Here is a 17,742-nt window from a genome sequence, read left to right on the forward strand (position 1 = left end):
TTTTAGATGTTGTGGCGTGAGGCCGTCTAGACCGCCAGCTGAGCCATTCGGGAACGACATGACGGCTCCTAGGACGTCTTCTGCTGTAGCCATAAGCGGTAAGTCACTAGGTTGGGGAGGGTCAGGCAAGGCGAAGCTGGCTGCTGGAGGAGGATGTTTATTAGCTAGGGCTGAAAGAGTATCTGTGCTGTTAGATGCTACTACGTCGTTGGAAAAAATGATGCGAGCGGCTCCCCTGATGTCACCGTCGGCTACCTTGCTCTCTACTATTTTAGAAATGTTCCGACTGCTTGTGTATTCACGAGTAGTTTGATGTATAAGAGAATCATGACAGCAGTTTTCCTTAATTTTGGCGGTAAGAGATTTATGAGAGTGGTCATTGACATTAACGTGAAGAACTTTGAATGAAAATGTCAAAAGCTCTTCCCAGGCGTGTTTTGTATTTTCACTGACTGTGGCTTTTATGGTTTCAGTGAGGCGTTTGGAAAATGCGACGCGAGCGCCTCTGGGTATACGTTTAACGGTTGGGAGGGTACTTTTGAGGTTACTAAGAGTCTGCCAAAAAGGTGGGTCGGAGAGTGAGGATTGTGGTTGTGAGTTACTTGTCGATGGAGGAAAGGATGTAACAGGGGCTGAACAAGATACCTGGGGTTTGTGTTTTTTTGCGATGTGGATGTTTAAGCCTTTGGAACCTTTGAAATAACGGAGTTGGGGACATTGAGGGCATCGGACATCTATATCCAACGACGCAGTGGGGGCGACAGCATTGGTTGCGGATAGGGACATGCAATATGAATTTACTCTAAAACTACTTAATTAATACAATTAAAATAAAATAAAAAGGATATAAAATAGCTGTAGAAACACACGCGAGCACAGCGATTTCACTTCAAGTAAATGTACGCTTGGAACTTATGAAAAACAACACTTATATAGGTAACACATATTGACATCCGAATCTGGTTACTCCAACCAAACCGGCCTGGTTATCCAATGATTGCCCCATCGGATAAGGAAAAATCGTCTGTATTCAACATAATAAAAAACATTTCTCGAATTTCACATAAAAATAGGTATTTGTTGATAATTTCATTTGACAACTTGTCATGTCAGCCGGGCCGGCCGGAACGGCGCTCCTTGGCGCGGCCTGCGGCCCGCGGCCTCCACAGAGAAATATTTACGACTAAACGATGTCCACGAATAAATGGGTACTTTTACAGACTCAAAATATTATTACATATGAATATTTTAATCTGAAGAAAATTTTATTTTTATTTTATTATTAATGATCGAAAATGTATTAAGTGTTAATCTTATCTTTAAAATGTTTTGACGTGTAATGTATCATGCATATACGAAATAAATGAATATGAAAATGATTTCTCATATAATATAAAATATATCGTAATAAGGAATATATTTTATGTCTCATGTTTTGAGGATATTTACACGAATATAGACAACGTGTGAACCGGGGTTTGATTTTGCGGAGACCGCAGCCCGGGCCACTTTGTTGCGCTGCTTCGCGCCAGAAGCAATATCACTTATGTAAATTCGTGTGAACATGTTTATTTATATTTTGTATAAAAAGATGTGTGTGCTAAGCCGATTATCATCAAACATTTCTAAAGTGCTGGCTTCTTTCTTCTTCACCGAATGTAATAGGCACTAGACAGTCCGACAATTGGTATCAGTAAAAGTGTTCACTGAAGCCGTGCTACGAGACTTATTTGTGTGTATCTTTTAGTAGTATATATAGTTAATAATGCTAAGTGTTAAAACATTTATTTATAACGGAGTTCCATTAGGCAAGGGAAAAATATTATAGAATGTGCTGTCAGTGATATAAAATGTCTGTTGTAAAAGTAGAGGACGACCAGCAATCAATAACAATCATCGTAAATTGATAAAGCCAACTCACTTATTGCTAATGCAAACCCGTTCCGTTCATAGAGGTTAAAGACTCTTATGACAAACAAAACACAAGTTTTCTTCGGAATATTGTCAAAACTTAGTTGGGATCCTTATATTAATTTCAGTTAATAATGTATGTTTGTTGGCGTACGTTGTAAACAGGTGTACAAAATAAATACAACAAAATATAAGACTGATATAAAGCTGCGGTTACACAAAGTTTAACATACATACATAGACATAACATTTTATGCGGAAGAAATTACTTTATTATGATATAGAATAGACTAGACATTCTATTACGGATTCTGTTGTACGTGTCGGGTTCTATACTATCGGCAGTGGATTCTTGTATTTATTTTTGCGGTTGGAGGGTGGGAACATTAATTGCATGTAAAAATACGCAAGTAAGTATAACGGGTTAGTACTGATTGACTAGCACGTTATCTTTTCGCGGATTAGCAAAGTAATATTTTGTGTTTTAATTAGTGCAACTATTATCTGTAAAGATTGAATTATATATTTTTTTTTAGTTATTCTGATATTTATTATACAAAATTTCTGGGTTGGTCTCATAGTAAAAGTTGCTCAGTATAAGCCCAAAACCTCCCTGGCAATGGAAATGCACATATTTTTTGGCCACCATGTATATACCTTTTTTGTAATTTCTCGCACTTATATTTATTAATGCTGTAATGAATAAATCGTATACTACAGAAAAAATTACATGACACGAGGAGAATATTTTGTAATCGTGCGTTATGATCTAGATAATATTGCGGAACATATGCAAGATGAATAAACTTTGGGGTCGTTACGGACCGGAATAAGTGGCGTTGTGTTCAGCGCGACCGCGCCAACTCGGTTAAAGCAACTCACGTATCATTTGCCTGCCCTCGTAACGACTCCACCTACGTTAATTGAATCAATATTTAAAAATCGTCACAAAGGGCAACATGTAGGTAGCGCGTTGCGCGAATTTTTAAAGGGCCGTTAAACGATAATGGCTAATGTAAAAAACCTATTCGCAATAAAACACAATGGCCAGTATCGCAATATGCTGATATCTTCCGTTGGCCATGAATATAATTTACTGCTTTATACTACAACGCTTTACATTCGCGGCATTTTTCAGAGTTCTGCCAAAGTTTACACAGCGATGTTTGCCGATGTCAATCCACACTGTCCCTAAACGACTAGACTCGAAACGCTATTCTCGTACATGAATATTCAATTGGTTACTTGCGCTGGTTGTAAACTTTAAAGATAGAACCCTGACGATTTCCAAGAAACAGTTACAGCTTTTATTAGAGATGTGCCGACTAGTCGCCGACTAGTCGGGAAAGCCGACTATCCGGCCACATTTATAGTCGGCGACTAGTCGGCGACTAGTCGGCAAAATGAGCCGAATAGTCGGCTGCCTAGATCTTCCAAAAAAATAAGGAAATAAAATAAAAAACCACCATACTCGAAGTGTTTGCCGATTTACCCAGTCCACCTCGCGAAATAAGTACTTGGCATTGATTACACTTCACTTTACTTGAATCATCTTCAACATCGTCAAAAAATGTCCACACGCGTGATTTTCTTTTAGTCATAATGTTTATAAAGATCACTACTTGTTTATTTAAACTTTTAAACAACAATTACGATTCGTTATGTATGTTTTTCTAATAATAACACACCGGAGCAACAAGTGAATCGGAAAGGTAAACAAAACTAGTCAAAACATGAAAACGCAACCACGTGCGGCAGCGAATCAGGCGACCCGAACGTTCCCGATTACGCCCGAACTTAGGCGAAGACCATAGTCGGCTACGCCGACTAGTCGGCCGACTAGTCGGCCACCTGACTGCCGACTAGTCGGCTAGTCGGCTAGTCGGCCAAAACCGTAGTCGGCACATCTCTAGCTTTTATCGATTTGTGCAACTAAGTGCAATATTAAGCTTATTTAAGAAGTAGGTACATACGAGACGACGTAGTCATTATCATTACAGTATAAAACTTCTATTAACCTTATCGTAAATGATAGGTACAAAATAATTCTTTAGCGGAAAAAGTAACTGAAGAATTTATCGTTATAGTCTGCCGTTAAATTGAAAGTGCCTTTTTTACCGTACGTATAGCTGTTATTTTTATTACAGCCGTCCTGTAATTTAAGTATATGATTTTATTAATATCAATTTGTTATATGGGATCTTGGAGATTGGAGATCCGTGAACATTTCAGCCGTCCGCTTGTATAAATTCGACCTTTGCGTTATTTGAATTGAATTGAAGGGTTTACATTGAAACTTCTTTGCTACCCCAAAACAAATCCATTCAGCCGTGAAATTAGAGGAGATCCTCAAATTTCTGAATTAAATTTGATTAAAAAGTTAAGTGATGAATGCGAAACCAAATTCGGACAACTGTGAAAACCTTTTTGTTTCCGATCTGTGTTTCACCACATGATTTGTCAATTTCACGAACATTCTGAAGGTTTTTCGTCGGTCGAAAAACGCGTTAATTCACGACTGAAATCATTATGTAATACAATTTGACGTATTCGTAAAAAAGTTTCGTATAAGCGAAACCGTTGGTGCTAAGGTAGTGCGGTGGTGGGAAGGAAACGCGCTTGGAATCCGAGATGGTACTACCCTTTGAATATTAACTAGTGGACGACCCGGTCACAGCCGTAACTGGGCCACTAATCTACGGGACTGTTGGAAAGGTTAATTCCACTGCCGGCCCTCTAGACGCGTTTTTAGGATTCCGTACGAATTGGTTACAATTTGAGACTGCCTTTCATCTGCTCGTCCGCGATGAAATTCAAAGTAAGTTACCCATACTTAATAATTCCCTATAGCGTCTCAGTAATTTAAATAGAGTCGGTTTACGCTCCACGCTGATCGATAGATATTTACACTGACAATTTTGTTTTTTTTTTACCGTTCGTATATTCTAATCCATGGGATTTACCCACATTTTAAAAAGTGGTACATATAAGTAGCAATTTCACAACGCAATTTGTCGTGCTTAATTCATTAATGAATAATGAGCAACTGAAATGTCACGAATAACGTCCATGTCATACATAATCGTTTAGAATAGGCTCTACCTTAAAAAACACTTTTTCTGACGCATCAATCATGTGAAAAGGTGCTATGTTAAATTTCATTCCAATTTCCAATAGGTGGATAAATTGAAGGTGCTAGGGGCCGTGATTGACGAACGCCTAGATGGACTGATCGAAATTACAAGGGTCCCCTTTATAGGAGTAATTAACTTGCGAAGGTTTTAAAACATTTAATTGACGACGTCAGCTATCACGAAGTAATTTATGATAGCTAACATCGTGAAGTAAAATATTGAATGTCGCTCATCAGTTTTTTTTGTCGGGACGTAGACGGTAGACTTATGTGTATAGGATGCGAGGCTGTTCATCCGAGACTCGTCATTCATGAAGACGCGTGTCAAGGTTGGATTTGTCAAATATATGCGTCATCGTGGATGACACGAACTATAGGTCCAGTTTTCTATAAAAGATTTTGGACACAGTCACGTCTAAAAATATCGACACGGACAAAGTGCCAAAAATACCTTATTCATGGTATATAAAATATATCTCAAGTATTTCTCTCTCGGAAACCGCAGCCCGGGCCACTTTGTGGCGCTGCTGCGCGCCCGAGGCCATATGACAAAGTCAATTCGTTAATTTGTTATTTATATTTTCTACAAAATGGGACATCATCAGCATCATAAAGGACCTCCACAATGACAAGTAGTGCGTTGCCATCAGAGAATAATTTTCTCTTTCTTCTTGTTTTAAGCCTTATCCTATTATTCGGGGTCGGCTCTCCTTGTCTGCCTTTTCCACTGTTCCCGGTTTTGGGCTACTGCGTTCTACTTCTATCTCTTTCGGGTCCTGGACCGTCGTCGTCCAGGTGGCGGGCCGTTTTCCGGCGCCTCGCGTTGTCGTCGGTAAAATAATAAACAATGAATTATTCCACTAATCTATGGACATTTGTAAATTGTTAGTAAATATTCAAGCTAATGCTCCTTTGATATAAAGCGCGGTTCAAGTCTTTCAAGTTCATGGCTTGTGATGTGACCCAGTAAAAACAATTTAATACTTCTACGCCACAGATAACCGTGTATCTAAACACCAAAGTGAACAGGAACAAAGCTCGAGATAAAAATGAACTCCAACAACTACTTATCACCCTGATATAACTATAAAAACTTTCGCCGTAATGCGAACAAATTCCTTACAGTTCCATAAAATTGATTACCAGCGGAATGCGAAAAGTTTTTTAAGAAAAAAAATATCTTCTAAGAATGAATTAGGTGTCCGTGCGGCGGCCGACGGAAAGATGGCACCCGTGGAATCGATCCGATTTTTCAATACACGATATAAAAGAGTTAGGAAGGTCGGCCTCTTCATTTACTATACCATTTTTAAAGGGATTTTATCTTTATTCGGTAACCTTTGTTAGGTATAAATAGGTTACTAGTAGGTATTGAAATAAAATAAGATTAACTTGAAATCTTGAAGTTGAATGCTCCATAAATGTCAATTGTTTGTGTGTGCTTCGCACGGGTTACACAAAAACTTTAACAAATTATTCACCTAAACCTCCCCAAGAATCACTGTATTAATAGGTGAAAACCGCATTAAAATCCGTTCAGTAGTTTTTGAGTTTATCGCGAACATACATACACACAGACAGACGCGGCGGGCGGGGCTTTGTTTTATAAGGTGTAAAGATGAAAACAAAGCTTACATAGGTAAGTAGCTACGATATTATAGGTTATAAGGTTTTGATGAAACGTTACAAAACCCCTCGTGTATTACAGCGAAAATAAATAGGAAAACCCATTACCACCTAGTTTAGGCACGGCAACGGGCTAAACACCATAAAACTAAATGCGTAGGGTGTTGTTTAGTCACCCATAAGCTATTATTAATCAAATATTAATGAACTTGGAGTCAAGGTTGAAAGTAATTATTACTTTGTCCCGGGTGGCTTTTAGAATTAAACTCTAGGAACGTATAGAAGCGGTTCTAATGAGAAAATAAATCACGTTTCTAACTAAACCATATTACAGTTTTCATTTTCCATGTGCTTAGGTATTCGCATTTCCAAAACACTGCCCGCGTTTTATTGTTATTTATTACATGAATGTTTGGCGAAGGAAATGTAAACTAGCAGAGGCTAATCTCTAACCGTGTAAATTTGGAGCGCAATATTAAAGTTCACGCCAAAATCTGCATATTTTACAATTCAACTCGCCAAAAAGGTTTTTGATTATGCTCGAAAGACTAATTAAGTCATAAAAAACGGTCTAACAATGCCCATTGTTTTGTTTGTCAAGAAGTTTAGAGCTGTGACAAATTAATTAATCGGGCCAAATTTGTAAATAGAAATATAATTTATTGTATGCTATGGGCTAATGAGTTTGCAACTTGACGGAAATTTAAATTTTCAGTGCGACTCGATTACAAAGTCTACGATAAAGCTGAATACATCAAGGTGTCACAACTATAAAGAGTTTAGTTCGTAAGATATCGGTATTATTTGGTTGGAAAGATAACGCTTTCTTGGAGGAGACAAGGAAGGGCCAACTTAATATAACTTTGCTCGTTCTCCACACCTCGTCTCGCCCGGTTCGGAAACCCGCATAATAATGCTCCGTTAACATCAAACTCCAATAATGTGCGGATCACGCCTCTAAAGCCGTGTACACACCCGAGTTACCGATCTAATTTACGCATGCGGAAAGAGCTTTGTGATGATTTGTGCGGGACCAGATCGCGTTCGTTAACTCGTTGGAGTGTGCGTGTACGTGCACAATATATGCATGTGACAAAAGCTTGATATATTGCAAGTTATGAGATGACCTGTTAAAAATACGTGCGTGCATCTATTTGGTATTTTATTAAAGTTCTGTTGCGATAACACATTTTGGTCGCAATTAAGTCTGATTTAAATTGGTAATCACATGTGAGGATTAGAGTAAATATTTTCAATTAAGAGAATGGCACTCAATTCAAGTTTCCCAAAGCAAACATATATTGACACATTAGAATATAAACAGCACAGCCTTAAAGTTATAATTTATTTTCACTATTAATAAAACACAAGATAACTTTATAATATAATACGGTACTAAACGCACTATATTACTAATTTGTATTGGAGGATAGAAACGCAAAAAAAAACCATATAATTAATGCTTGACTAAATAATTTTCACTATTGAATAAAGCCGATTTTTGATAGAGAGGGCCATAAATGACTCGCTAAAGGGCTCGTGGTCAACGATATTACGTCGATATCCACTAAAAATAATATTTCTAAAGACCCGTTCCAGAACAGTTGTCATGCGTCATACACGGCAATCCAATACAAAAGCAACGAGTAGCGCAAAAACAAATCGCCTATAAATATACAGTATGTAAAAACGGTGTTGCGGAACACGTGCAAAAGTTTACAGTAATGCGTTTTTAGGTTTCCGTACTCAAAGGGTCAAACGGGACCCTATTACTGAGACTTCGCTGTCCGTCCGTCCGTCTGTCACCAGGCTGTATCTCATGAACCGTGATAGTTAGCCAGTTGAAATTTCTACAGATTATGTATTTCTGTTGCCGCTATAACAACAAATACTAAAAACAGAATAACATAAATATTTCTTTCCAATCTCGAGGTTCTCATCCAATCACCGAAGTTAAGCAACGTCGGGCGGGGTCAGGATGGGTGACCGTTTTTATAGATAAGGGTACGGGACCCTTGTCTGTGCCTGTGCGAGTCCGACTCGCACTTGGCCGGTTTTTATAAATAATGGTACGGAACCCTTCGTGCGCGAGTCCGACTCGCACTTGGCCGGTTTTTATTTATTTTATTACAATATAATCGGGTTTTAATGCTTATAATGCAAATTCCTTGGTGGGTCACATGCCTGGTTGCTAATGACCATTTTGGTAGTATTTTGATAGTTAACATTGGACAAATGTGTGTAATATTTGGGTGAATCAACTTTTTTTGTTTTGTTATCCTGTCCCGTTGTCCAAGGGACAACAGTGGCACAGTTTGTTTGAAGAGACGTTGTATGCCGTTCTATTAACATGCTTAGTAGGGGGCCCATTATGGACATTGGTTATAACGACCACAAAAACGCAAGTTTGATACATTTAAGTACCATAAAATCAGTATTCCAATGAACTTTTGTCCCCTGGACAACTAATCGTAACCATGGCAACGAGTGACGCTAAAAAGTTGATTCTCCCATTTACTTATACAGTCAGGTCTTAAGTTCTGTCACAAAAGTTTTGACTGATAAAATGTAACACAAAACTTTTAATAAAAAAGTTAGCCATGATGGTTTGAAAGCTTGCGATGAGACCGCCTGTTCCTACCTTTCTTTACATTGTAAATCTGTTTAAAAATTTGTTTTCTTTGTGGTGTAATAAAGCATATTTACTTACTTGTTTTATACTGATCAAAACATAAAATAATTAGATCAAAATTTAGATTAGCCTCGTGCATGAAGTTTAAATTTGAACCAAATAAATTTTATTCGGATGATTGTTATCGATATATGATGTTACAAATGCATTTTCGTTATAAAATTATCATTTAATTGCTTAAAATAATAAACAAAAAGTACAAAAATTGCGCGCGAAATGCTAATGAGCGAAACGCAATGCCATTGGTCGAAACGTCACGTGACTTCACAGTTCAGACAGATTTGCTGTTTTGTTCTACGTCGCACTGATTTTAAAACAAATCTGCTATAAAAATGTATTTTAGTCGCGTTTTATTAATTAAAAATAGTTATATCTCAAACATCCGTTATTGTCGACTACTTCTAGATAAACACTTGGTCGAGTTTCAATACTGTTATTATTTAAACTTGCACGTACTTACATACAACACGTCGATCAAAAGTTTTATTATGTTTTGTATCACGAAATTATGTTTTTGCATTATTATAGGTTGTAAATGTCTTTCACCAGTATAACTTCAGTTAACTTATTCTCAATAATTACATTTCCGAAACAATACATCCAAGTACTTTCCTCTCCTCCCAATATCATACGCTTCGCTTTTTTTGTTAATTTTCGCATGCCCGCCAATAGTCAAAGACTCGCCAACAGTGCCAACTTCAGCGCTAATCAGCCAAACAAATTGTAATTTTAATAGTACATTACGATACAAGTGCGAAAAATAGGAAATTCGAAACGAGTGGCGATAAATTAAAACACGACCGAAGGGAGTGTTTTAAATCGACACGAGTTGCGAATTACCTATTCGCACATGTATCGTACAACGTTTTACAGTACATATGGCCCTTTAAATGTTCGACACAGTAACGTAATATGCTACTTCTCGCACTAGTGCTATAAAGTAGCCCCATATGTACTATAAAAGATCTTTTACATTTAAATGAAACATAAAATATATATTGAACCTAGGGATTGCAAACCGGATTGGTTTTCAATCCGGCCGGATCCGGCCGGATTTTGGCCGTAGTCCGGCCGGATCCGGCCGGACCGGATCCGGTTTGGTATAGGAATATAAACGTTAATTAAATGACATATTTTTCTAGTTTTTTGCGTAATACGTATTCCTAAATCTATACTTAATTTGAAGTTAATAAATAACTTCTTAATAATAAAATAGAACTTGGTAGTAAAAATTGTAACAATGTCAATATCACTTTAAAAAAAATAATTAAATCGGTAATTTATTATATTTAACCATTCAAAAGTGCTCAAATTTTCGTTTACAATTATAAATTTGCTTAGTTTCCAAAGCCTGATGATGGGATGTGGGGTGGGAATTGGAGCTCCTTGAAAGGAGAAGTTTTCGTAACTGTTCTTTGATTGAATTCTTTGTAGAGTCTGTTCAGAAAGAGAAGAGTCGTGGAATGTATTGGGCCCCAAACATTCCACGAATCTTCTCTTTCCTCACAAACTCTAACGTTGACATCCATTCTAGCATAGAGAAATAAGAAGTACATAGATTGCTCACTCCATACATCAGTTTTGGTACCAAAACGCTTATTATTTTCGTAGTCGACATCTAGCATCGAGTAGCGGAACTCTCAGTACTGCTACTCGACAATAGATATCGCGGCAAACAAAAAGTCTAATGCTCAACGATTTTCCGCTAATATTATAACCAGCGTAACCGGAACTCTATTTTCAACTCCTACGCTTACTATTATTTATTACTTTTAACGAAGATATTTTACTTTTAACCAATTATGATATTAAATGCGCTCTAGTATTATCTTGCTCTAATTTATTTGTCCGAAAAAGTAGTAGACTGTATGACTTAAAAAATTGTACTTTTTTAATTTATGGAAAAGTATATTGGTCAAATTATAAGGAACAACACACGACACGACGATCTCATGCGAAAAATAATAGAATGTAGGATTGAAAACCATCGCGGAAAGGGACTCCCTAAGAAAAGTTACATAGATCAAATAAAGAACTGGCTAGACGTAGAGTAGCATGTACCAGGAGATGAAGGAAATTGCATAAGATTGGATGAAATTGTAAAGACAAAAGATTCTCTGTTAAATTTGAATAGAAAAGAATCTATATTTTATCATATATATACATATATTGGAGAAAACTAAAGATTATCAATATTATCATATATTCTTCATTCACACATATTGATGAGCCCAACTGTAGTCGGTTAATCTCCTATCACAACATTATGACACGACATTAACCTTGTCTTTAGCATAAATTACAAATGCCTTCCATGGCATCTCCATCCTTTCATTTTTCCTTCTATTACAGTATTTATGTAATCGTCATATCGTGCCACCTACATGAAAGAAGAAGAAATCCTCTTTTGTTCCCACTCATCGTCATAATAAATATATTTTTATCTTACTAAATTTAAACGTTTTCATTCGTTTTTTGTTCTGTTCAACTTCATACCTCGTATCCATTGTCTTTTCCTCATCTGAAACGCACAGTGCGTGCTATATTTAGGCGTTTTTTTATTATACCGGATCCGGTGCGGATCCGGTGATTTTTTACCGGATCCGGTAACTCCTGAAAAGTGCCGGATCCGGCCGGATTACCGGATCCGCCGGACCGGATTGCAATCCCTTTGAACCACACCCAACTTGTTAGTAGAAATATGCATATTTCTACTAACAAGTTGCAATTGCATACAAGAAATTCAAATTTTCTATGGGAAGTTGTTGTGTTATAGTCACTTAGGAATTAAATATACTTACTATAATAAAATTAAAATTGTAATTGTAAATAGAATCAAATTGTCGCTCAGGGGCGCAAATTAACATAGAATTAATTAATGGATGTATGTATCACATTAAGTGAAATGTATATTTCTTTTGAGATCAATAAAAAATCTTCAACCACAAGTCAACTCCTGCCTACAATATTTAAATTTTGGTTGTGCCAGAGTATCATATTGATTTCGACATTTAGGTCTCCTACAACGCATTAGTATGCGTGTTTGGGGACATTTTTTTTTTATTTGAGCGCTTGAATGTTATCGTACATCTAAAATTGGTGATTAAAATTACATACATACATACATATAATCACGCCTATTTCCCGGAGGGGTAGGCAGAGACCACGGATTTCCACTTGCTACGATCCTGACATACCTCTTTCGCTTCCTTCACTTTCATTACATTCCTCATACACGCTCGTCGGTTTAGGGTGCCCTTGACCTGGCCTTTCTTCAGGATTTCCCCAATTTGATCAGAGAAAGTCCGCCGAGGTCTACCCCTTCCAGCTCCCTCTTCTACTTCTCCCTTATACACTCTGTTTGTTAACCTTCTTTCACTCATTCTTTCCACGTGTCCAAACCATCTCAACATACCTTTCTCAATTTTTGTCACTACATCTTCGTTCAGTCCACACTTTTCCCTTATCACACTGTTCCTAATTCTATCTTGTAATTTTACACCACACACACTTCTCAACGCTCTGATTTCCACTGCATTCACTTGACTCTGATGTTTCTTCTGCCATACCCAACTTTCGCTACCATACATAAGTGTAGGCACCAACACCCCTCTATGCACAGCCAACCGTGCTTTTTGCGACACCTTCTGGCTGCTCATAAACGCGTTGAGTGCCCCATTCACACGATTTCCAGCATTCACTCTCCTTTCAATGTCTTCATCATGTTTACCGTCCCTAGTGAACAAGGTTCCCAGATAAACAAACTCTTTCACTTGTTCAACTCTTTCTTGACCAATCAAAACTTCACAGTTCGTCATACTTTCTCCCTTTTCAAATACCATTACTTTCGTCTTGCTCACATTTATTTTCATTCCTTTCCTTTCAAAAGATCTATGCATTCTAGTTACCATCTCCTGCAATTCTTCACCCGATGACGCCAGCAATACCAGGTCATCAGCGTAAAGAAGACATTTGACGAGTAAACCTTTCATTCTCAGCCCACATTCATCATTTCTCAAATCATGCATACTACTGTCCATGAATAGATTAAACAGCCACGGTGACGCTACACATCCTTGCCTAACACCCTTTTCGATGCTAAACCACTCAGTGTACGATCCGTTTACTCTCACACAAGCACTGGAATCCTCATAGAGCGATTTCAGTGCCTGAATGAGACGACCGCTCAATCCATACACCGACAGTACCGACCAAAGTTCATTCCTCACCACTCTGTCATAAGCCTTTTCCAAATCCACGAAAGCGCAATAGACCTTTTGACCTCTGGCCAAATACTTTTCGGCTATGCATCGCAGGGAAAAGACTTGATCCGTACATCCCATACCCTTTCGGAATCCCGCTTGTGCATCCCATACTTTCTCATCGGTTTCTTTCACTACTCTTTCAATCAATATCTTTGCATACATACAATGATTAAAATTTTGTATTGTGAACGCTAATAGATGAGATTGATGCCAATTAATTAATTAATTGGTCAATTTGATAATCCCGTCTGGACGAGCCTTAAGAACGGGCAAATTGTCTATGCTATACAATTTAAAAAGTTTTGTGTTTGACTAAAGAATATACAGTTCAATATTGTGTATAAATTCGTAAATACGAGGGTGGGATGATAGTAACTGGCCTAAGTAGAAAATACTTGAATTTCGGTGTTAAAACTAATTTTATTTTTCGACATAGTCTCCACCTAGCTCTATGCACTTATTCCATCTTCGCTCTAAAGCTGCGATGCCCTCCATAAAATGATTCTTTTCGAGGCTTGCAAAATACTCCTCCACAGCGGCTATGACGGCATCATTAGTGGCAAATTTCTGTCCACCCAAAAAAGTTTTAAGCTTCGGGAACAGGTGGAAGTCGGATGGTGCCAGATCAGGCGAATAAGGTGGATGGGGCAGCAAATCATACTTTAATTCGCCGATTTTTGCCATGGCTTTAACACATGTGTGAACCCTAGCGTTGTCTTGATGGAAGATGATTTTTTTTTTGCTAAGCCTGGTCGTTTTTGATGAATGCATTGATGAAGCTTATCTAAAAGATTAGCATAGTATTCCCCATTAATAGTTTTACCTTTGGGAAGGTAGTCTATCATCAAAATTCCACTAGCATCCCAAAAGACGGAAGCCATAACTTTTCCAGCCGACTTTACAGCCATAGCTTTTTTGGGACCCGAACATCCAGATTCAGTCCACTGTTTTGATTGAATTTTTGATTCTGGCGTGTAGTGGTGAACCCATGTTTCATCTGTTGTTACAAATCGACGCAAAAAATCAGCTTTATTTTTCTGAAAACGATCCAAACATTCTTCCGAATTTTGCACGCGGATTCTTTTTTGATCGTGCGTAAGCAATCGCGGCACCCAACGGGCGGATAACTTTTTCATATTTAATTCTTCACTTAGAATATGATGTACCCGTTCCTTTGATATCCCTGTAGTGTCAGCTATTTCTGATAACTTCAATCGTCGATCTGCCAAAACCATATCGTGCACTTTGGAGACCATTTCCGGAGTTGTGGCACTTTTTGGACGTCCAGAGCGGGCTTCATCTTGGACACTTGTACGGCCTCGTTTAAATTCAGCCACCCAGTTTTTTACTGTGGCGTGAGAAAGAGCACATTCACCTAAAACATTCTTTAACTCTTCATAAATACCTATCCTCTTCATACCCTTCATGTAAAGAAACTTTATCACCGCTCTTTGTTCAATTTTATCCATTTTGAAAACAATCGTCACAATATATTTTCAAATAACAGAAAATCGATAAAATATTTAAGCCATCAAATTTAAATTTCGAACACAGATAGCCAGAGACACGAAGCTTAAATTACGCTAGTTTATTTTTAAATTCAAACTTTTTAAATAGCTAAGGCCAGTTACTTATCATCCCGCCCTCGTACTTAGTTGAATTGATTAAATTAATGAATATAAGGCTTCATACCTACTACTTACTTCCGAAGCTTATGGTGCAGCCCAAAAGGTAAGAAGTATTTTGTTACCAAATCGATTGATATCGACAAACAAAATTGGTTTACTCACTCGATTTAATTTTTATTGGAAAAAATATTGAGTGAGTTTAGTACATTGTGAGCTGCACTTGTATTTCCTTTTATGCTTTGGCAATACCTAATGCCTATAGAACGGTTTTCAGGTTCATCCATGGTATTTACAAATAATAAAATGAATTATTAGTGTCGAGGAGTTGAAATACACGAACAACATTAGTACCAAACGTCAGTTGACGTCATCCGCTCTGTAGAATTCGCGCCAAAAATTATGAGCGTTTCAACCGCTCAAAATTTTTCAGCATTTTAAATATTTTTTAGTAAAATAATGTGAAGATTTATAAAAGTATTTATATTGTTTTCGGTGTTGAACTGATATAAATAATGATTTAAAAAAAAATATTCATGCATGAAGCTAATTGTTTATTTATATGAACCTACTATATTAGAACGATATTTTATACCAGCATTTAGTTCTCAGGCAGGTCTTTACTTCAGCTAATATCCTTTAAACTTAGGGTACTTCTCAGTAACACTAACACGCTTATTGACATCCAACGAGTAGGTTTGGCAAAACTTGTACAGTTGCAATTTTGGCAATTCAATACACATGAATTATATATTTTAAAAAAGATAAAAGGTCGCGTACTTTTTGCATATTTTTTTACGACTTTTTTAGAATATCAGATAAAATATCGCAAAACTGAGACAGAAATCTACATTTAATTTCAGCATTCAATAAGCTTCCAACCCATATATATGAATAATAAGGGATCTGTACCCATGACTTTTTTTTTATCAGTTAAAATCTTTGTGACAGAACTTATTCTGAACTTATGACCTGACTAAGTACATGTGACGAAGTGCGCTGTCGTCATATCAATATTAAATCAATAACAGATTTTAAAATCTGATGACACTACAACGCAAACTGGGTGTTGAAATCTTACAGTGCAGTATAACAACGTTCCCCATGAACTTTGCCCTTACCCTGGAGATCGTTTTATTGATTGAATACCTTGTATAAGTATTATATGAAATATATCGTAATTAGCTAAACATACCCACTTATTTACCAGTTGCTCCATGAGCTGTAGAGCTCGCGAACTTTTGATAAATATCCAAAAACTGAATCGACAAAAAAAATTTAATCATCGAACCTGCTCACAACATTTCACGAGAATTGGTCGAGGATTGCGACTTGTAAAGGAGAACATCCGGACATACGAAAGCATATTTGCCCAAGCTGAAACGGAGACTTTAGCTAACCATCGGTCAATAAAAACATGTAACAATTTTACTTTGTGCATTAAGACAAAGTAGTCAACGTAAAGGTTTTTCCATAAAAATGTTATTTATTTAAAAACGGATCTAAACATTTTTTCCTTCTTTTAAATATTTCGCTACATTCAAGTAATAAACAATAATGTAATGTGTTGTGTTGTGGCGTTAAATAAATGTATTTTCTTTCTTTCTTTCTAAACATGCTACGGTGGGTTACGGCGTAGCAGTTCGTAGTAAAGCTACGCCCCCGAAGTATTAAGTGATACAGTTGGTCTGTATCGAACGTACACTGACATCAGAATTATATCTGAATGATGTCATTTAGTTATCGTGCGTCTCGTTCGCGCCAATATATGTACGGATAAATACAAGCGAAACGCACGCGCGACTGACACCATTTATAATATACAATTTCGATGTCACAATGTACGTTTAAATTGGCCTTTTGGTATTAAACCATATTTATGTATATAATATATATTAATTTTATTATGTTTGCGCGTGGGACACAGTGATAACATATCATAATTATACTTATATGTATTCTATGGTATACTTCTAATATTTTCTGTCAAGGAGGCAATGCTAACACACTCTTAATTGTGAAGTCTACCATTTGTACTGAATCACTATTTATATATGAACCAATGCATACGTTTAATTGAAACACGAGCGAAACAGTAGTGGAAACAGACATATTTAAGAACTAGAACTTAGCTTATTATACGAGTCGCAATACCTAGAAACTGTTTGCGGCAACTTTGCTTGCATGTATATAAAGTGACTTCCTAGAGCCAGATGGTGGGACTTCCTTAATTATCTCTTCAGCCGTGGCTTTGGGTTAATTAAACAAAATATTAATCCTGGAAAATTAATACCTTCGAAACTGGAAGTATGACGACTATAATTAAAAATGTAACATGAATTCATGTTTGTCGTAGTTATAACATGTATGCCAAGAATCACCTTTTTCTAATACGAGAATTTTATCACCGTTGGCTAATTATTGATCAAATATTGTATCAAAATTAACTATTTACTATTATCATTAAGAATATTCTCACGCTTAATGCAA

At 36.9% G+C, this 17,742-nt stretch overlaps 2 protein-coding genes across 3 annotated transcripts in view; both read right to left on the reverse strand.

The window, feature by feature from the left end:
- The window catches only part of LOC133519893 (bifunctional heparan sulfate N-deacetylase/N-sulfotransferase), a 176,807-nt gene that overhangs the window by 86,617 nt on the left and 72,448 nt on the right, over positions 1-17,742 (reverse strand). The gene's annotated exons all lie outside the window — the stretch shown is intronic.
- On the reverse strand, positions 14,048-15,096 carry LOC133519493 (histone-lysine N-methyltransferase SETMAR-like). Its single transcript, XM_061853498.1, has 2 exons — positions 14,451-15,096; positions 14,048-14,313 (listed from the first exon to the last, which is right to left on the reverse strand). Exons 1-2 carry the CDS (start codon positions 15,094-15,096, stop codon positions 14,048-14,050), a joined length of 912 nt encoding a protein of 303 aa, XP_061709482.1.

The sequence above is a fragment of the Cydia pomonella genome, chromosome 7 (assembly GCF_033807575.1).
Source record: "Cydia pomonella isolate Wapato2018A chromosome 7, ilCydPomo1, whole genome shotgun sequence".
NCBI classification, from domain to species: Eukaryota; Metazoa; Arthropoda; class Insecta; order Lepidoptera; family Tortricidae; genus Cydia; species Cydia pomonella.